This window comes from Rhinichthys klamathensis, unplaced genomic scaffold (assembly GCF_029890125.1).
Source record: "Rhinichthys klamathensis goyatoka isolate OS25496 unplaced genomic scaffold, OSU_Roscu_1.1 h1tg000305l_1, whole genome shotgun sequence".
NCBI classification, from domain to species: domain Eukaryota; kingdom Metazoa; phylum Chordata; class Actinopteri; order Cypriniformes; family Leuciscidae; genus Rhinichthys; species Rhinichthys klamathensis.
This window is the reverse complement of record NW_026606824.1, coordinates 1,239,508-1,260,995: the sequence shown is the minus strand read 5'-3', so window position 1 is coordinate 1,260,995 and position 21,488 is coordinate 1,239,508. Positions and strand designations below refer to the sequence as shown.

The 21,488-nt window shown below is 42.0% G+C and overlaps 2 protein-coding genes and 1 long non-coding RNA gene across 6 annotated transcripts in view; 2 read left to right on the top strand and 1 right to left on the bottom strand.

The window, feature by feature from the left end:
* Positions 1 to 2,045, top strand: part of frmd4bb (FERM domain containing 4Bb) — a 37,493-nt gene extending 35,448 nt beyond the window's left edge. Inside the window, exons 23-24 of the mRNA XM_056270667.1 lie at positions 311 to 415; positions 1,364 to 2,045. Of these exons, the coding sequence (XP_056126642.1) occupies positions 311 to 398 (88 nt within the window). The 3' untranslated portion in view covers positions 399 to 415; positions 1,364 to 2,045. The remainder of the gene's footprint in view (positions 1 to 310; positions 416 to 1,363) is intronic.
* A 1,244-nt stretch (positions 2,046 to 3,289) lies between these two features.
* On the top strand, positions 3,290 to 5,274 carry LOC130104198 (uncharacterized). Its single transcript, XR_008809448.1, has 3 exons — positions 3,290 to 3,339; positions 4,013 to 4,173; positions 5,143 to 5,274. It is a non-coding gene; the product is annotated as an uncharacterized LOC130104198 (long non-coding RNA).
* A 3,533-nt stretch (positions 5,275 to 8,807) lies between these two features.
* The window catches only part of rbm10 (RNA binding motif protein 10), a 40,385-nt gene continuing 27,704 nt past the window's right edge, over positions 8,808 to 21,488 (bottom strand). For 2 of the 4 annotated variants that reach the window (XM_056270719.1, XM_056270722.1), the window contains exons 13-23: positions 20,797 to 20,986; positions 20,630 to 20,715; positions 20,391 to 20,478; positions 15,068 to 15,159; positions 12,931 to 13,116; positions 12,264 to 12,437; positions 12,117 to 12,179; positions 11,356 to 11,535; positions 9,904 to 9,969; positions 9,695 to 9,783; positions 8,808 to 9,574 (exon numbers count right to left, since the gene is read on the bottom strand). In XM_056270719.1, the coding sequence (XP_056126694.1) occupies positions 9,499 to 9,574; positions 9,695 to 9,783; positions 9,904 to 9,969; positions 11,356 to 11,535; positions 12,117 to 12,179; positions 12,264 to 12,437; positions 12,931 to 13,116; positions 15,068 to 15,159; positions 20,391 to 20,478; positions 20,630 to 20,715; positions 20,797 to 20,986 (1,290 nt within the window). In that variant the 3' untranslated portion in view covers positions 8,808 to 9,498. The remainder of the gene's footprint in view (positions 9,575 to 9,694; positions 9,784 to 9,903; positions 9,970 to 11,355; positions 11,536 to 12,116; positions 12,180 to 12,263; positions 12,438 to 12,930; positions 13,117 to 15,067; positions 15,160 to 20,390; positions 20,479 to 20,629; positions 20,716 to 20,796; positions 20,987 to 21,488) is intronic. The other 2 variants (XM_056270723.1, XM_056270720.1) reach the window with 2 other exon arrangements.

Sequence of the window (21,488 nt, the reverse complement as noted above, 5' to 3'; positions counted from 1 at the left end):
ATTCCATATGCCATTTATGTGAATTATATCATTTCTGTTTACCACTGTCAGATAGTTCAATCTTTTTACTTCACTGGCATATTAATCCCTTTTACATTGGTATTGTATTTGTGATTGCATCAGCCACAATTTTTTTTTTTTGTGATTGCATCAGACAAATAAATAAAAGCCTGTCCTCAGGCTTTTTGGTGTCTATACATGAAACTTTTTGATCTAACTGGATTATGATGACAATCTCCAGTTCAAGGCATGAACGGTTGACATGTTGATGAGTTTTAATGTTTGCTTCTCCTTGTGTCTCTTATGGCAGGTTCCCAGCTGAAAGTGCCACCTCTCACACACCAGAGCCGGCAGAGGTGTTCGGTGCCATGGCCAGCTGTTCCGACGCAGACCATTAAAGAGCACATGAGGACAGGTCAGCCGTCAAACTGTCATCTTTCATTCCTGTGATTCTACTTTCTACAATTAGAGACTGACTCCGTTAACCCTTTTCCACCGACACGGTTCTGGTGTGCGGTTCTCAAACCGTTCTGCACATTTCCAGTGCAGAAAAGGGGGTTCAGCACCATAGAGATAGGTTCATCTCCGGCCCTAAAAACGTGATGGTCTCCAACGGAGCGGAAAGGCGGTCTCGTTGAGCAATGTAATAACGTTGCACTTAGGGGCCTAAAATAAACACTCGTTAAGCACCAAATGCGAGTAAAAATCTGCACTGGCAAGTATATGAAAGGGAAACAATCGTCAGTTGGCTGGTGACATATTTATGAATTCTAACATGTGTGAACATGAACGTGAATGACACTCGGGACAGTTGACGGGCCAGTGCTGCATCGTCACGAAAGTTCGAGCCTTGCCAATTTAATTGGTTTTCTTTGCGCAAACATCCAAAGCACGCACTCAGAGAGCCGCGTCTCAGACAGCTCGCAAATACTGAACTGAGCTTGAATAGACCAAAAATTTATTTCAAAGTGAACTATCCCTTTAAGTGGATGTAAACAGTAGAGAAAGATGTGTACCGGTATCAGTATATTGGATCCGTGCATTCGCTCTTAAAGTGACAGCAGCCTAAAAATGCTGTGTTTTTAATGTTAATCAAACAACAAAGGACAAAGAAAAAACTCATGCTCTTGACTGAATAACTTTTGTAAGTTTAATAAGGATTCATCTTTGTTTAATTTGCACAGTGCAGACTATCCAGTGATTACTTTATTCAATGTCTCTAGCTGAAAACTACTGTTACTTTTCTTTAATAATGTGTTCAATTTATATTAGGAGCAGAACCATCCACTAATGAAATGTCTTTTTGGAATTCACTGATTGGCTATTGGATTAGCTCATTTCACATGTCAATCTCATCACACAGAGCACACGCTGTTACCGCAGCAACACGACTGCTGTATTTCCCAACGGCTGGTGGACCAAAAGACATATTGGCACAACAGAAAGGAGAAAGGAAACAGAAGCACCTTACCGACAGATGTGGAAAACATGGACCTAATTCTCTCGTGCCTTGGAATGAGATGTCTTTCAGTTCCAGAGTGACAGAAGAAGCGCTGTGGTCATGCTAGTAGGCGTCTAGCTGAACAAATGACTCATAAAAAGCCCAAACCTGTCAGAGCATCAGTGTTTATTTGAGTTAGTACTGCGGCGAGCACAGAGAAAATCAAGCCAACCAAACCGAGAAGTGCACACACATAGTGAATGTCATTTTATAGTGTATTAAGAAGGTGAAGAAACTAGGCATATCACATGACCTTTTTTTTTTTCTTTTTTTTTACGTTGGCATACACAGAACAGTTGATAGATTTGACCTTCAAAACAATGCGATTACAAAATAATGTAAATATTATTATGAATGAGTGGCTGTTTTTAAATTGCTTTTCATTTTTTATTTATTGAGTTGTCCATGCTTGTAGAAGTGCATAATATGTGAGACCAGCGAGTCGTTGATACTGTATATATTTTGTCCTGCACAAATTCTGTTAGAACAGCACTTGGTTGAAGTGAACTTGGCAAGACTGCCGAAACAAGACCCTGGAAAACCTAGACTTAAGATAAAAAAAAAAAATGTTTTCTGTGTTTACTACAGAACACTGTAAGAATGTTCTGGTCTAACACAAGCTCATGTGAAGCATGCTGTCGATTACCACACAGAATCACTCGCGAACAAACCTAACACTCTCCTCGCCAGCGTTAAAAAAAAAAAGAAAAAAAAAGTTGCCAGCCACCGACAGCATTTTTCATCATTTTCACAAAAGTTTCATGGCACCCAGAATATTATGTTCTATGAATATCTGACCATGCAATATATCAAAAGAAAGAACAGAGCCTCTGCTTTTAAACAACAACAACAAACCCTGTTTTATCCAAGCTTCTTTTTTAATCAACGCTTGAATGTGGGTAGCACTACGTTTCATAAAAAGGCAACATTTTGAGCAATAAGCTGAGTTTTTGTCAAAGACTACAAGTGTATAAGATTCAGAACGATGATCACGAGTCCATCAAGCTTCACAGTCCTACAGAAGTCCTTTCATTCAGTAACATTGGGCAGTTTTGATTTATATCCTGTTTAATGTTGAGGATCGCGCTATTTTATATGCACCTGCTTACATGCTAACGCTTGTTTCTGCTTCTTCGCCTGTTTTGATCAGGAGATTCTGAACTCTTACAGAAGATGCGTAATAGCGCCCTCTACCATATAACGGTGAAAACACAGAAAGACAGAAAAAGTAGTACTGTAAAAAAAGTACTGGCGCTTTTCCACTGCATAGTACGGTACGGTTCGGTTCGGTACGGCTCACTTGTGGTGCTTTTCCACTGCATGGTCCGGTACGGTACGGCTCGCTTCGGCTCGCTTTAAATGACTGCGGTGGAAAAGCAACCGAGCTAAAGCGAACCGAACCGTGCCGTACCGAGTCGAGTCGTACCACGCAGTGGAAAAGCGAAGCGAGCCGAACCGAGCCGTACCAGCAGTGGAAAAGCGCCACTAGATACAGATACAGCTGCAGACAAAACTGGGGCGTGAACTCCAAAAGTGGGCAGAGCCTCAAAAGGGGGCGGGGTCTCCCCAAACAAAGACTCGCGCCATTGGCTCTGGCTAATTGTCATTGACTTACATTTCAAAATATATATTTCTTTAAATGAAACAGTTTCTAGTCAATCTAAAATTAAACGTTATTGTTACGCTTGGGAACGTTTTATTCTATTGCTTTGTTCTTATGTTGGACATCAGCAGTGTGATTGACATGACCAATTCAATCTTTAAATCAGCTGCGGCGGAGTTTGCACAGAAGAAAAGAAAAATCACACACGTATGTCATGTCGGTCTGTCAATAGAGGGTATGCGCATGACGTCACCGTCGGCCGGAGTGAATGCGGTCACGCCCACAAGTGGCAAAAAGACTGAGCGGCAGCATTTGTTTTCAGCGTGAATGCCGTGAAAATCCCACAAAACACATCTAAAACGGGAAAGAGCTTTGCGATTGACTGTACAACTAGATTTGACCAGAAATCTGAGGTACTGTATATTTTTACAGACTGCAAAAAGCTACAGAACAGACTATATTCTGCATAATTGGATGTTTTTAAATAAACACTGACAAAAAACTATACAAGTTTTAGGGCTGGACGATATGATGATATACAGTATAACATTAATGTAAGTGATCACTCGGATTTAGACCTATCTATATTGTATTTATATAAAACGTTTACAGGCAAATTGTCTTCATTTATTTCCCCGGCGTCGAAATCAGGCACATATAAATGTCAGGAAACACGATTCCTGGCTGCATGTCAATATCCATGGATCACTGGATCTTTGATAAGTTGTAAGGAACACTATATCGAGTCCAACTTTTAGTTTAAACTGATAATAGTTGTTTGTTTTACTCGCGTTAACGCAGTTTCCCCTATTAACTCCAGTCACGCAGCAGCTCTTCTGCCACTCAGTCCCGCTGAGGGGGGCGTGTTCCGGCGGGGAAGTGACGTTAATGCATTCCCTCTATAGGAGGAAGCCACGCCCTATTTTGGAGCTCCCACCCCGTTCAGGAGATCTCCAGGCTACTGCGATATACTCTTATACATCCCGTCAACGGCGGGGAAAGAGTCAAATGTAGTACAATAATGCACTTACAATGGACATTTAGGCAAACATTAGAGGAAATGTGAAGCGTTTACTTAAAGCTGCAGTCCGGCATTTTTCCTCTTTGTCGCCATCTCTGTTCGAAATCTGCAATTGCAGTCATTCGCGGAATTATCAACTTTACGTGGGTTGTAGTTCAACACCCTCGACACGGCACAGCGCGGATGAACACAGTGTTTGAGGAGAGTGTGCAGCTGTCAGTCGCCGCGCCGATGTGGATATTGTCATTCAAAATCACAGATTATTCTTTTTGGAAGTATGACCAACATAAGAATTTTCACCGGGAAATCTCATCTGAACTAGTAAGAAACATTCACTTTTGTTCTGGTTCTGACATTGCAGTAAATCGCGCTGATTAAATCTAACAATTGCTTATAAGTTATCATTTCACGCAAAACCGTGCAAAGTAGCTATACTATGTTCTCTAATTGTTAATGTTAACAACGTCAGCAAGCATTGCGTGACTACATCATGTAATGTCCTTCCGATATTATCCTTGTTTTCGCATGGGTCCGGTTGCAGTCTCTTTTTTTCTGTAGCCACTCCGAAGTCCGAACAAAGTCTTTTGCATGTTACAGCGGATGATCTCTAGTTGTCACTGATGATGATCGTCGTTTGAACCTTTCTGGATCCGCCATCAAATTGATAAGTTTAATTATATCAAGTGCTGTGAGAAAAGGCTATAAATCTCTACCTCCAACATCCTCACACGCAATATAGCTTATACTAGCCGAGACTCCTTCTTTATGTGTACAGATGTGTGTGTACAGATGTGTGTGTGCAGATGTGTGTGTACAGACGTGACGTAATGACGCAAAGACATGCTCGAATCTCCCGCGGAAATCCACCAGTACCACTGAAATTAAAAACATTATTACAAGCTTACCGTTTTGCATCGAGCTAAGGCAAGCAGATAGTTTTGAACACTGGCTGGTTATGTATTTTATCAAATATGTATTTTGGATAATTTTTAACCCAAAAAAAGCTACGGACAGCAGCTTTAAAGCACTTATATTAGTTCTTCCTTTCGAAAATGTGTTAAATTAGCTGTAAGGTTGTAATGAAATAAAATTTTCATTTAATTCGATGAAACACTCAACGAAAAGAAAACTTGCAATGTTGCCTAGACAACTAACTAAAATACGTTTAAGTTAGAGCACTAAAACGGAATTTAAAAATTAATTAAAACTATATAGTAATACGTAATAGGCCTAATAATAAAAAATAAAGCACATAATACAAGCCACTTCAAAACATGAAAACAATAGTGTATACTTTTTTTTTTCAACCTAGTGCAGTCCTGCATATATATGTATAGCTACACCACCTGTAAGTGCATTACTGTATTATTCTTATTTATTCATTGTTTTACTGTGGGATGAGACCGTTTTTAGATGTCACCGGTCAAACCTATGGAAGCTTGTTTACACCACGGAGAAAAAAAAAAGAAGATAATTACAACTTTTTTCAGAGTTGCAGGGTATAAACTCACAATTTTGACTTTAATTTTTTGAGTTTGTCTCAAAATTCTGACTTTATACCTCTAAATTGGAAGTTTATATCACAAAATCCCGAGAATAGTAGTCAGAATTGCGAGGAAAAAAAGTATGAATTGTGAGATAAAAAGTCGCAATTATCCTTTTCATTTGTAATTCAGTGGTGGAGACAAACTGAACTTGCACTGAGCCTGAGACGTTCCTCGAGGAAACCATGCTGGAACACACACACACACACCTCCTGCTCTGAATGTGTCCGTCTGATGTACAGATTGTAACTTCCTGTATTGTCTGTATTTGTGGCTTAGAAGCATGTGATGTACAAGCACACGTTTTAGAAAGTTTTTGGTGTTTTTTTTAAAAAAACCCTATGGTTTGAATGTGATCAATGACCTTTGACCCAGCACACCTTTCATTGGAAACATTATCTATTCATTCCTTGAATTAGTCTTGTCATTTTCCAACAGGATGTGAATAAAATAAATGAAAACAAAATTGAGGTGTGTGATCAATTATGGCTTTTGACATTGCGATGTCACGCATGACGTCCTCGGGCTGTTGTTGGCAACTCGTCGTTTCGTAAAGAAAAGAGCGTCCAGGATTGTGTATTGTGCCGTTTGTGTTGCCCGTGCAGCGCCTCCCTCGAGGACAGGGAGGAAACTGAGCGAGCCTGTATTTCCAACCGGCCTTTCCTTGGGTTCTCAAGTTTTATCAAAAGCTTGGAGTGAGATCACATGCGGTTAGGGGAGGAGCCTAAATGGAGCCCCGCCCCCGCCTAGCCCCACCCCCAATTTTACCCATTGTTCATAATTAACCAGCAAAAATTGAAATTATAACAATTGGTAAATCTGATAAATGACATAACATTAAAGAGTAGGCCTATATTTGATGTGATGAATTGCTCTATTTCAAAATTAGGCTACAAATATATAACAAATTGCTCCAAAATGTTTGGAAAAACATATATTTTTGCATTTTTCCCTGACATCTTTGAAAAATACAAATGCAATGGCAATGATTAGGCTAATGTATGTTTTGACAGGATATACAATATTACCAAGAGCACTCTGCTTTAGCCTTAATGTAGCCTAACTAGAAATACTATTAATACAGTATAATATAGAATTTAAAATAAACTGAAGAAATACATCTTCATTCCTTCCCATACCCAATAACATTTCCTTAGCCAAACTGAGCCAAAGCTTTTGGCCTGGTTGCAAAGCAGTTGTAGAGTTTTTGACTGAATCAATAATGTATACGATGGGCTATATATTAAATGTTCAAGAACTTCTAGTCTAAAAATGTTAGGCGAGCTTTCTTCCCAACTTACTTTCACCATCACGACGTGTGTTCGCGCGATGTCGCGGTGGCCGACCTCCGTGTGTGTTCGCGGACTTCGCGCGTCTATAAGTTGCCTATAGTAGGCTATAACGAACGCAATCTGGCCGAGATGCGGACGCGCTGGCGGCAGGAAACTTATCTTTGTGTGCATGCGCCTCGTATACAACGTTATATATAAAGCTTGAAGGACAACTTGGTTGGCATTGCCTTTTCAGCGTGAGAAATACACGGTGTGGCGTGTGAGCGTGTGAACTGGTTGAATTGCGTGTGTCTCACGGCCAATGCGTGAGACATGAGAACCCTGCTTGGCTTCCAAGAATCCTTAATCCAAGCACCGTTTTCTTCTTCATTCCAGTTTAAGCGAAAGAACCAACAAGACTTCACTTGTTACTACCGTGCGCTGCCACGCCGACCATATACTTGTGTGTAGCAGGTTCATATTCTGCATGACTGGCAATCATCTCAACAGTCTGTTTGGTTCAAGTCTTGCCGTAACAAGATCTTTCCCATGTTCGCTCTTGAACACTTGGCCTGTGTTGTGGGACAAGGCCCAGCTTATGCAGTAAATGCTTCCCGTGCAGTTTTAAAGAGTATTAAAACTAATAACAGCCTTACCACAAAAATCTAAGACATGCAGCGCAACGCAAATGCACAGGAATGGCAAAAGAAAAAGAGGCGGTTATGATTCAAAATATTTTTTGTGTGTCCATAACTTTGAGATCGGCATGTTTTCAAAATAAGTATTTTATGCATATGTGATCAAAAACAATATTATGAGTTATTACAATTCAAAATAACTATATTTTTATTTACTCCTGCGATCAAAGCTGAGTTTTCAGCATCATTACTCCAGTCTTCAGTGTCACATGATCCTTCACAAATCACTCTGATATGAAGATTTGATGCTCAAGAAACATTTATTATCATTCTCAATGTTGATGACAGTTGTGCTGTAATATTTTAGCTGAATCCGTGACATGTTTTTCAGGATTCTTTGACGAGTAGAAAAAGTTCAAAAGAACAACGTTTATTTGAAATAAAAATCTTTTGTAACGATTTAAAAGTCTTTACTGTCACTTTTGATCAATTTAATGCATATTTGCTGAATAAAAGGATTCATTTCTTTCAAATAAAAAATCAAACGGACCCCAAACTGATGTCGCACAGGAAGCTGTAATGTGCAAATGCTCTCTTTCAGTACAGGTTGGGTAGAGGGGGACAAATTCACTCATTGCAAACATCACTGAATCTCAAGAAGAAATGTCTCACAAAGTCATATTTCATAGCATAATAAAAGAACAGAAAATTTCTCAAATTACAGTGAAAAAGAAGTTTTTTTTTTTTTTTTTTTCACAGATTGTGAATGCTGAACTGGAATGAAAATGTCAAAATACAATATAAGAAAATCTTAATGGTCTTGAAAATAAGCTCGATTTTCTTTTTGTACAATTAAACAATTTATTAATTAAGAGATTTTCTTTCTGATTTGGATTTGTGAACCAGACGTGTTTTTGACAGGTTTTGTGAGATTCTCTTAAGAAAAAAAAAAACTCTGCTTTCAAAACATGTCACATTATAATCGTTCTATATTCACATAAAATAATTCTCATTAGGAACCATTTTCTAAATCATAACTATCAAAAAAAAAAAAAAAGGCTTTTAGCCGTTTCTGATAACTTTTAAGCAAAATTAGCAAGATATACATGATTTTGTATGTATGAACAAAAAAAAAACCATAACATAACGGCACTTAGTGCTGATTAGGACATATACTCTCAAACTCACTCTGACCACCATAAATTCACATTTGAAAAACTGAATTCCAGCTTCTACAGTTTATAAGTCATATATGATATATACTGCAAATTAGGCAAGTAAACCATAATAATCTGCTGTGCCTTTTCTTGAAGAGCATCACTAAAGAAGAATCTACAGTGCAAGTCTTCACAGACGCCTGCGGTCTGTCGTTTCTGCATAGACGGCGGTCATGTCGTGCGAGACATGCGAAATGCATAGCACACGTACTGGCAAATCAGCAAAAGCTTCTCCTTACGCCCACTGGCTGTTGCTCAAAGGGACAAAAAGATGAATTCAAAGTCAAAAGAAACTCGAGAAATAGTTTCTGGATTATCCCAGGTTTCCATCCTGATATCATTTTCTCAGCTTCCCAGAATTTCAACATCTTTCGCTGGAATTCATGCCATCTACAAAATGTTCACAAATTGCTTTCTAGGAAGCTGACGATGGGCTAAAGTACACGAGTGTCACACAGTTGGACTGTATTTACAGTAACAGTGTGCTGTAGTGTTTGTTTCTCAGGGTCCTGAGGGTTTTTCATTCATCAACCTGAATCCTATATATATATATATATATCCACATCATTCTAATTGTGATGGTCTCTTAGCTGCATTGTTGCTCTGTACAGAAACACTGTGCACATGTTCCGACATCGCAAGATTAGAAACTGCTCACGGGGCGTTTCGTTCAGTATTGGAGAACGTCCACAGAAGCCCAGCATTATTCCACTGGGAGGTTGCGAATGAAAAAGCCTTTTTCCATCCTTCCAGGAAGCATGTGAGATCCGACGCCACTGCTGACCATGTGCAAGAGCAAAACATTAGACATTACACTCACACACCATGATATGACCATGCTACACTCCCAAATAACATGTTATTAACAATGTCTTTAAAACTTCACTCGGTCCACTTACTTAGGGCTGAATCTCCTCTTTTTTGCATCGGGTTGTTGTGGGACGGACCCTTTTTCCCTCCTTTCTGCTGCCCGGTCCCTGTATTTCAGCTGAAACGAAGAGCGCCACCCAGAGGTCAATACTTCACAAGTGTCAAATCAATGAAAATAGCAGTTAAGGGGGGAATTGGCTGTTTGGAGAGGAGGTTGGAGACGTAATCATGGGGTTACCTCAGTTTCGGATCGCTCGTGTGCCTCTGGCTGGCCCGGTCTGGCTCTCCTCTGCTCCAGGTTTTGCTGCACATGGAAGAATAAAGACAAGGACATGAATAGAAATGTATTATTCTGTTCATTCATTTGGTTGCTTGTTGCAGCCTGAATTTCGGATTCTTGAATTTTTGCCAGCAAAAACATCCTGAGTAAAACGAGACAAAAATGAATACATCAGACTGAGTGTGAACAATCATTTGGTACAAGTGTTTAGTTGCACAGCTAGCAGAGTTGGTCTAGTTATTGCTGGGGTAATTTGAGCATTATGGTATTTATTAATATTTGTATTAGTGCTGTTTTCCTGAATACCATCAGGATTGAAAATGTTCCATTGTTTTAAACGAATCGGTTGACTCAAAGATTCAATGATCCATTCATAACCAACTGCCTCATTCTGAACGAATCGTTTAAACGAACGAGTCAATGACTCGCTCATTAAGACGGTCACTTGCCGCCACCTACTGGTGGTTTAGTTTCATGTTTAAAAGTATCATTTTCTGCCCAACATCTCTTATTTGTATTTTCAAAATATTATTTAAAACAATCTCATAACATTATCTAATACAGTTGTATTTTTTTTGTTGTGTAAATTATTTAATTTGATTGGCAACAGTCTCTCTGCAAGCGCACTGCACTCGCAACTAAATACATACTGAGTGACTGAAACAATCTGTCATAGAACACACTTGTTTGTTCACAATGTTCTTGTTTCCTTTTAGTTAGATTCAAGATCTGAGGTGAATCTGCTCCTGTGTACTATAAAATACTATTTTATTGTATTTCAGCTTTTTAAATTAAAGTCCTGCTGTGGTGAAAATCAAGCTTGTAATGTTGCTTATATGTGGTGTTTTTAATATGCTTCAAGACAAACCATGTGTAAATTCAGAAGTCGACAGCATTGCTGAATATTTTCTCCTTAAAACTGCAGTGTACCAAAGACAGTCTCAAAAACACGGCTTGAAATCGCTGGTGTTTCTGACGTCACAAACGACCTTGTAACCAATCAGATCAACGTGTGATCGTCAACCAGTGGATCTCTGAGCTGAGTGAGTGAGTGGAGGCGGGGCTCATTTGCATATTCATAAAACCGCGTATAATAAATGAGGCAAAGGTGTAAGAGTTACACTATAGCTATTTTAAGGCATGATGATTTTTTTCAAGGAAACATTTTTAAACTTATTTGTGGTGATCAAAGATGAGTTTTAAGGGATAGAATTACTGACTACAGGGGGACTTTAAAATAAAACTATTAAAAATGATGTTTTTGTTAGTTAACAGTAATAGCACAGGTTATTGCTAATATTCCTTTCCAAATCTAAATATATGGGGAGTAAAATTGTTTCCAAATGAAAACACCATGATCTTGGCACTCAGCATGGCTCATATGTTGGCAGACCTGCAGCCGTCACTCACTCTGTGAAGCTCCGAGAGCTGCTGGTGTCGGATCAGAGCCTCTTTACTGGGGAACTGTCTCCTGCACAGCAGACAGGCCAGCTTAGACCAGTCCGTCAGTCTCTCCTCTCGCTCTCCGGCCTCCTCCTCACTGTCCGTCTCTGCGCTGTAGCCGGACACCAGACCCGGAGGAGGACTCAGCTGAGAGACAGCACACACAACCACACTTTTAAAACACTGCAGTGCACAGAATAAAACAAGAAACAAGTCAAAATACTAAAATAAATCCCCCAAAAACTATTGCTAAAAAACAAATGCTAAATAATATAAGAACCAAACACCATTATGTAAATTGTAAAGGTCTCAATACACTCAAAGCGAAATCGCAGAAGGAACTGGTGTGACGTCATTTTAAAGTAAATCAGGCCAAAATACATTATAATAGGTAATATAGGTGTGGCTCTGCGGCTTCGACGTGTAAATCTTCTCCGGTTCATTTCTTCTGTTCAGTCCGCCGATGTCAGACGCAAGTGAAAGCATGAACACACTGGAGAGATGATTTATAGCAGACACTGAGGTTGCACTTCTAATTTTTCACATTTAATACAGTGAATCTGCTGGCTTTTAAACAAAATATTGTATAAAGTGCTATAGTAAAAAACATAACGTGACGTGTCGAATTGCAGAGCTGGTGCAAGCATATCCACATCCCTATGATCTGATGCTTCCTTAACTGCCGTATATCAGGGGCTGTAGGGTAACAAAACAAAAGATAAACACACTTCTCTTTCTTCTAGATGTTTGATCTGTTCCATCAGAATCTGAGGTCTCTCCAGCAAGGCACCCTGTGTGAAAAAAGAAAAGGAAAAAATAATTCACACCATCAGTCAGACATGATGTGGCATTTTAAAAGCAGGGCAAACCCCAACCTTCATCTCCAGGACGGCGTATCCCGCATCCGCGCTGGCAGATTCCCGCCTGTCATCGGGTCTACCCTGTGCCATCAACCGAGAGTTAGTGCTCAGCGAGGAAGACGAGGACGACCGGCCATTCTCCTTCTGCCTGTTCAGACTTTTGGCCCACCGCTCCATGTCTTTGGCTATCTGAAGAGACATACAGATACATCAGGAAATGACATGCCATCTCACCAAAACCTCACAGTATACTTCATTTTTCACAGTCGGAAAAGAAACCGATGAGATGAAACAACAACAAACTTGTGGAGATGGCAACAACAACAGACGGCCGAGTTGACGAGCGTTTGTTTGAGGGGACATTTTAGTACAAAGACTTTTAATCGCTCATAAGCTTAAAAAAAGCTTTGTGTTTCAGCAGAAACTGAAGTATACTTTGAGCTTAAGATACGTTAGTAAACCTGAACATGCGAAATGATTCACAGGCAGCGAGCATTTCTGATTTCTGAACACCTTTCATTTAAATTCGGCATGAAATGGAAGAGAAAAAAAAAAGAAAAAAGAAAAAAGAAAAAGTAGGACGGGACATGATTATGTCCATGGGGAATTGAGTGTGAGTGACAGGTTGCGCCAGTAAACACATTTTTGATTTCATGGTGACTTAAGTAGTTTGAGGGTGTACCTGCTGTGCCGTCTTATTCTTGGGCTTGTCCTTCTTGTCCTTGCCGCTGTTGGGAGCACCTGAAAGGTCAGAGGTCACTCCCGCAGGGTCTGTGGTGTCGTCGGACGATTGTGATGGGGCAGGAACATACGTGTGGCTTTCCCCGTCCCAGTACATGTACTGCTGCGTATGGGGATTATAATAGTACTAGAAGAACATCACAAAAAAAACAGAAAACATTTGCAGTATCAGTATGCTTGTATAGAATTAGTATTAAGTTGCGCAGTAAGCTTGGTCAACACTGACGTCATCATATAAAGACCCAAGAACCTGACACAATTAAACTCACCTGAATCAGAGTTGCAAATCAATGGGGGCTTGGGCCAAAAATGACACCAAACTAAACAAAAAAATGCTCATATAATGAGCATCATATAATGCTCATAAGATGCCCCTGCACAATTAAACTACCGTAAAACTTCAAATAATAGCCGAGTCCCAAATAGACGCCTGTCTCTTTTACACGCCTGGTGTGGCTTCAGGTTTAGGTAAATAAAGGCCGGTCTCAAATAGAGGCCGGGTCTGTTTTTTAGTTTCGGGTTGTATTTAATCCTCTAAAACCATCAGATCGTCCGCTTTTTGGCGGCCGCCAAAGCAATTTTTTGTCCCTCCAAAGCTTTTTTTGATCGATGAGTGAAGTAGAATAGAATGACTGCTGCGCTTGACAGGGCGCGTTACGAGCAGAGAGAGAGAGAGAGAGAGAGAGAGAGAGAGAGAGAGAGAGAGAGAGAGAGAGAGAGAGAGAGAGAGAGAGAGGAGAGAGAGAGAGAGAGAGAGAGAGAGAGAGAGAGAGAGAGAGAGAGAGAGAGAGAGAGAGAGAGAGAGAGAGAGAGAGAGAGAGAGAGAGAGAGAGAGAGAGAGAGAGAGAGAGAGAGCGCCCCCGCCGCGCGCGGCGCACTCTCACGTCTTCAAACAACATGAGCGCTGTCTTGGTCTCTCTCCCTCGCGCATATTAATCAAAATCAATTGACGCGATAGTAAAAGGTCGGAAGACCGCAGTTTCACGTGGAGCATTTGGAGATTTTTAGAGATTAGAGACATACACTCACTGAACAACATCTCAACACTAAATTACAAAGGCCTGTCTCATATAGACGCCTGTCTCAAATACAAGCCGGTGCAATTCGACGGTTTGGGAAAATAAAAGCCTGGGCTACTATTTGAAGTTTTACGGTAAATCTATTACGACTGTTGTGATTAAAGTGAAAATGAATGAGAAGTGTTGATTGCAGCATTACATTTAGATCTGCACGTTGCATCAGATTTATTTTTGTGTTGTTTTTTGCAGCGATGTGCATTATAACCAATCCCACACGTATCTGTTGAGCTTATGAATGCAGTGGCCAATCAGAGGCGTTTAGATTAGACACAGCTGAAACTCCGTGGTTTTAGTATGTGCACAATCACTGACCGAATCCTGAATCTGAAAATGATTTGTCATAATATTGGGTAACACTTAACTTAAGGTCAGTTACATGTAATTATGCTGATCTGTTATTACTACAGTACGTACAAGTAACTAATCCGAAAACCAAACCCTTAACCCTATAGTAAGTACATGTAGTTAATTAATATTACTCAGTACTGATCTGTGAAATTACACTCACATCACCTTAAAATAAAGTGTAACCCAATATTGCTGCCCTATCTTGTAATAAACTTCAGTTTTTTAGTTTTATAATTGATATACTTTATGTAGGCTATTTACATTATGAAATAGTGTAAATACATGTATACCACCTTTAAACAGCATTAAACAGTCTTTCAGCGTAAAAAATATTTGTTAATGCTGGTACAATTTGAGTAAAAACAATATTTCAAATATTTTAAAAATGTCAACTTTTCACTATTCCTTTTAAGGTGTTTAACAAAACTTTATTATTTAAAAACAATATTTCAAATATTTTAAAATGTCAACTTTTCACTATTCCTTTTAAGGTGTTTAACAAAACTTTATTATTTAAAAACAAATACATCTAAAATAAATATATGACAATGTTAATATGCCCGTTCTTCTCCATCTAAGGATACTGGTGTGCGCAGCAGCGGCCCACGCTTCATAAAATGTGCTCTGCAATCCCCAAGCCGGTTTTATTACCTGTGAATTTGGGTCATAGTAGAGGCCTGTAAGAGGGTCATAATAAAAGCCAGAGCTCTCATCGTAATGGTATGTGGACACGTCAGGATCCGCTGAAGGAAAGAGGGAAGAATTCATTAGGTCAGCTAAAGTAACTACAAAACATTTTTGGTAAAATGAATATTAAAGTGCCTCCTATTATGCTTTTTGAATATTACCTTTCATGTAGTGTGTAATATAGCGGTTTGTGAATGTAAAAGATCAGAATGTGAAAATGCAATAAATGGAGTTATTGGCTCATAAAAAAGAACCAATTCTGAACTGCCGAAATGAGTTATTCCAGTCTTTCTTACTGCATAAACGAATTAGCATAATGCCAGCCTATGGTCTTTATTGGGTGCCCACGAACAACGTCTACTTTGACCCTCAAACACTAGACTTGTAGCTAAGGCCTAGAAGAGTTTGGTTCGTGTTGTCGACATGTCGAAAATAAGAGCCATCTGACCAATCAGAGCAGAGTAAACCAATCACAACAGACTGGGTCATCTGACCAATCAGAGCAGAGTAGACCAGTCACAACAGAGTGAGCCATCTGACCAATCAGAGCAGAGTAGACCAATCACAGCAGACTGGGTCATCTGACCAATCAGAGCAGAGTAGACCAATCATAACAGAGTGTGTCATCTGACCAATCAGAGCAGAGTAGACCGATCACAACAGACTGGACCATCTGACCAATCAAAGCAGAGTAGACCAATTACAACAGACTGGGTCATCTGACCAATCAGAGCAGACCAATCACAACAGACTGAGCCATCTGACCAATCAGAGCAGAGTAGACCAATCACAACAGACTGGGCCATCTGACCAATCAGAGCAGAGTAAACCAATCAAAACAGACTGAGCCATCTGACCAATCAGAGCAGAGTAGACCAATCACAGCAGACTGGGTCATCTGACCAATCAGAGCAGAGTAGACCAATCATAACAGACTGGGTCATCTGACCAATCAGAGCAGAGTAGACCGATCACAACAGACTGGACCATCTGACCAATCAGAGCAGAGTAGACCAATTACAACAGACTGGGTCATCTGACCAATCAGAGCAGACCAATCACAACAGACTGAGCCATCTGACCAATCAGAGCAGAGTAGACCAATCACAACAGACTGGGCCATCTGACCAATCAGAGCAGACCAATCACAACAGACTGGGTCATCTGACCAATCAGAGCAGAGTAGACCAATCACAACAGACTGGGCCATCTGACCAATCAGAGCAGAGTAGACCGATCACAACAGACTGGACCATCTGACCAATCAGAGCAGACCAATCACAACAGACTGAGCCATCTGACCAATCAGAGCAGAGTAGACCAATCACAACAGACTGGGCCATCTGACCAATCAGAGCAGAGTAGACCGATCACAACAGACTGGACCATCTGACCAATCAGAGCAGACCAATCACAACCGACTGAGCCATCTGACCAATCAGAGCAGAGTAGACCGATCACAACAGACTGGACCATCTGACCAATCAGAGCAGAGTAGACCGACCACAACAGACTGGGTCATCTGACCAATCAGAGCAGAGTAGACCAATCACAACAGACTGGGCCATCTGACCAATCAGAGCAGACCAATCACAACAGACTGGGTCATCTGACCAATCAAAGCAGAGTAGACCAATCACAACAGACTGGGCCATCTGACCAATCAGAGCAGACCAATCACAACAGACTGAGCCATCTGACCAATCAGAGCAGAGTAGACCAATCACAACAGACTGAGCCATCTGACCAATCAGAGGAGAGTAGACCAATCACAACAGACTGGAGCATCTGACCAATCAGAGCAGAGTAGACCAATCACAACAGACTGGAGCATCTGACCAATCAGAGCAGAGTAGACCAATCACAACAGACTGGAGCATCTGACCAATCAGAGCAGAGTAGACCAATCCCAACAGACTGGGTCATCTGACCAATCAGAGCAGAGTAGACCAATCACAACAGACTGGGCCATCTGACCAATCAGAGCAGAGTAGACCGATCACAACAGACTGGGTCATCTGACCAATCAGAGCAGAGTAGACCAATCCCAACAGACTGGGTCATCTGACCAATCAGAGCAGAGTAGACCGATCACAACAGACTGGGTCATCTGACCAATCAGAGCAGAGTAGACCGATCACAACAGACTGGGTCATCTGACCAATCAGAGCAGAGTAGACCAATCCCAACAGACTGAGCCATCTGACCAATCAGAGGAGAGTAGACCAATCACAACAGACTGGAGCATCTGACCAATCAGAGCAGAGTAGACCAATCACAACAGACTGGAGCATCTGACCAATCAGAGCAGAGTAGACCAATCACAACAGACTGGAGCATCTGACCAATCAGAGCAGAGTAGACCAATCCCAACAGACTGGGTCATCTGACCAATCAGAGCAGAGTAGACCGATCACAACAGACTGGGTCATCTGACCAATCACAGCAGAGTAGACCGATCACAACAGACTGGACCATCTGACCAATCAGAGCAGAGTAGACCAATCCCAACAGACTGGGTCATCTGACCAATCAGAGCAGAGTAGACCAATCACAACAGACTGGGTCATCTGACCAATCAGAGCAGAGTAGACCAATCACAACAGACTGGGCCATCTGACCAATCAGAGCAGAGTAGACCAATCACAACAGACTGGGCCATCTGACCAATCAGAGCAGACCAATCACAACAAACTGGGTCATCTGACCAATCAGAGCAGAGTAGACCAATCACAACAGACTGGAGCATCTGACCAATCAGAGCAGAGTAGACCAATCCCAACAGACTGGGTCATCTGACCAATCAGAGCAGAGTAGACCGATCACAACAGACTGGGTCATCTGACCAATCAGAGCAGAGTAGACCAATCACAACAGACTGGGTCATCTGACCAATCAGAGCAGACCAATCACAACAGACTGGGTCATCTGACCAATCAGAGCAGAGTAGACCAATCACAACAGACTGGGCCATCTGACCAATCAGAGCAGAGTAGACCGATCACAACAGACTGGACCATCTGACCAATCAGAGCAGACCAATCACAACAGACTGAGCCATCTGACCAATCAGAGCAGAGTAGACCAATCACAACAGACTGGGCCATCTGACCAATCAGAGCAGAGTAGACCGATCACAACAGACTGGACCATCTGACCAATCAGAGCAGACCAATCACAACCGACTGAGCCATCTGACCAATCAGAGCAGAGTAGACCGATCACAACAGACTGGACCATCTGACCAATCAGAGCAGAGTAGACCGACCACAACAGACTGGGTCATCTGACCAATCAGAGCAGAGTAGACCAATCACAACAGACTGGGCCATCTGACCAATCAGAGCAGACCAATCACAACAGACTGGGTCATCTGACCAATCAAAGCAGAGTAGACCAATCACAACAGACTGGGCCATCTGACCAATCAGAGCAGACCAATCACAACAGACTGAGCCATCTGACCAATCAGAGCAGAGTAGACCAATCACAACAGACTGAGCCATCTGACCAATCAGAGGAGAGTAGACCAATCACAACAGACTGGAGCATCTGACCAATCAGAGCAGAGTAGACCAATCACAACAGACTGGAGCATCTGACCAATCAGAGCAGAGTAGACCAATCACAACAGACTGGAGCATCTGACCAATCAGAGCAGAGTAGACCAATCCCAACAGACTGGGTCATCTGACCAATCAGAGCAGAGTAGACCAATCACAACAGACTGGGCCATCTGACCAATCAGAGCAGAGTAGACCGATCACAACAGACTGGGTCATCTGACCAATCAGAGCAGAGTAGACCAATCCCAACAGACTGGGTCATCTGACCAATCAGAGCAGAGTAGACCGATCACAACAGACTGGGTCATCTGACCAATCAGAGCAGAGTAGACCGATCACAACAGACTGGGTCATCTGACCAATCAGAGCAGAGTAGACCAATCCCAACAGACTGAGCCATCTGACCAATCAGAGGAGAGTAGACCAATCACAACAGACTGGAGCATCTGACCAATCAGAGCAGAGTAGACCAATCACAACAGACTGGAGCATCTGACCAATCAGAGCAGAGTAGACCAATCACAACAGACTGGAGCATCTGACCAATCAGAGCAGAGTAGACCAATCCCAACAGACTGGGTCATCTGACCAATCAGAGCAGAGTAGACCGATCACAACAGACTGGGTCATCTGACCAATCACAGCAGAGTAGACCGATCACAACAGACTGGACCATCTGACCAATCAGAGCAGAGTAGACCAATCCCAACAGACTGGGTCATCTGACCAATCAGAGCAGAGTAGACCAATCACAACAGACTGGGTCATCTGACCAATCAGAGCAGAGTAGACCAATCACAACAGACTGGGCCATCTGACCAATCAGAGCAGAGTAGACCAATCACAACAGACTGGGCCATCTGACCAATCAGAGCAGACCAATCACAACAAACTGGGTCATCTGACCAATCAGAGCAGAGTAGACCAATCACAACAGACTGGAGCATCTGACCAATCAGAGCAGAGTAGACCAATCCCAACAGACTGGGTCATCTGACCAATCAGAGCAGAGTAGACCGATCACAACAGACTGGGTCATCTGACCAATCAGAGCAGAGTAGACCAATCACAACAGACTGGGTCATCTGACCAATCAGAGCAGACCAATCACAACAGACTGGGCCATCTGACCAATCAGAGCAGAGTAGACCAATCACAACAGACTGGAGCATCTGACCAATCAGAGCAGAGTAGACCAATCACAACAGACTGGGTCATCTGACCAATCAGAGCAGAGTAGACCAATCACAACTGACTGGGTCATCTGACCAATCAGAGCAGAGTAGACCGATCACAACAGACTGGGCCATCTGACCAATCAGAGCAGAGTAGACCGATCACAACAGACTGGGCCATCTGACCAATCAGAGCAGAGTAGACCAATCACAACAGACTGGAGCATCTGACCAATCAGAGCAGAGTAGACCGATCACAACAGACTGGAGCATCTGACCAATCAGAGCAGAGTAGACCAATCACAACAGACTGGGTCATCTGACCAATCAGAGCAGAGGAGGCTCTTGTGAAGGAGGGATTTAGAGAGAGAGAATATTTTATCAAACAGTTTCAGAGACGGTGAGAAAAGATGTGATGCTGCAATGTATATTATGAGAAAATTAAAGTTTTTTTTTTTTACTTGGACGCATGTTGTAGGAAAAGAAATTAGGAGCCTTTAAAATAACATAATAGGAGCACTTTAATGTTTTGGGCTGTGTGCCTACGGTACTGCTGGCACTCCAGAGCAGTTCCAGGTGTGGCAGGCTGGTTCAGTGTAGCAGGCTGAGGTTTCCCAATGATCTCCACCTGGGCCTTTGCGCGCGCACACACACACACACACACACACACACACACACACACACACACACACACGGTATACAGACAGAAAATTAGTGCTTTTTAGACTATTAGAATTTTGATAGTAACAAAGAAAATCAAATAATGAATAAAAACAGAACTCTACCTGGTTGGCCTGTGTGGAGGTTGTCGTTGCAACAAGCTGGGTATGGGATGCTGTGAGCGCCAATATGGAGGTAGCACCTGTTTCTCCTATGGTGAAACACACATTCACACTTACTACAATAAAAGACCCACAGGCTGAAAGCAGATGCAACTGAGCGGTAGTTTTACCTGTGGAGGTAGTTCCTCCACCAGGAGCGCCAAATAAAGTGTGGCTAGTCAGTCCCGCAGCCGCTGGCCCTTTAAAGTGTTGTACCTCTGCACTGACACCCAGCACAGCCTCCTGCCCAAACACAGCTGCTGCCCCCTGCTGGTGCACACTGAACTCACCACTCACAGCTGCACCCGAGAGCTGCGCCGTCTGCAACCGAGTGCGTTAAAGAAGGAAATCACATCTCAACACTCAGTGGAAGACAAATATGTTCTGCAACTGTCAATACATAAGCTGGCATTTGTTAAGAGGTTCATTAGTTATCCAAAGAACAAAATCAATGTATGTGTTCTTAAGGAAAAACCTGTGAAAGGGTTAGTATTACCAAAGTCCTTTTAGGCAAGTCATGCCACTCGGCCACCATCTTGGCAACGCCTACGGGCAGCTATTTCAGGCTAACAAGACCAGGCTCCTATCTAAATGAATGGGCAGAGACCCAGAAATTGAGCGTCAGCGTCAGTTTTGGCAGGCCAGGTAGTCAAGCCGCTGCTTATGCTATTTGCTATCACAGTGTCCCGTCAGCTGATCTGCTCCAGCTGAGCTGCATTAGCTGGTTAACTCCCCTCGCTACTCAATGGCCAAAGCTCAAACAAGGCGCCCTATTTAAAGCTCATTCACCTTGCTCATACATGCTCGCTGCTCGCTCTGCTGG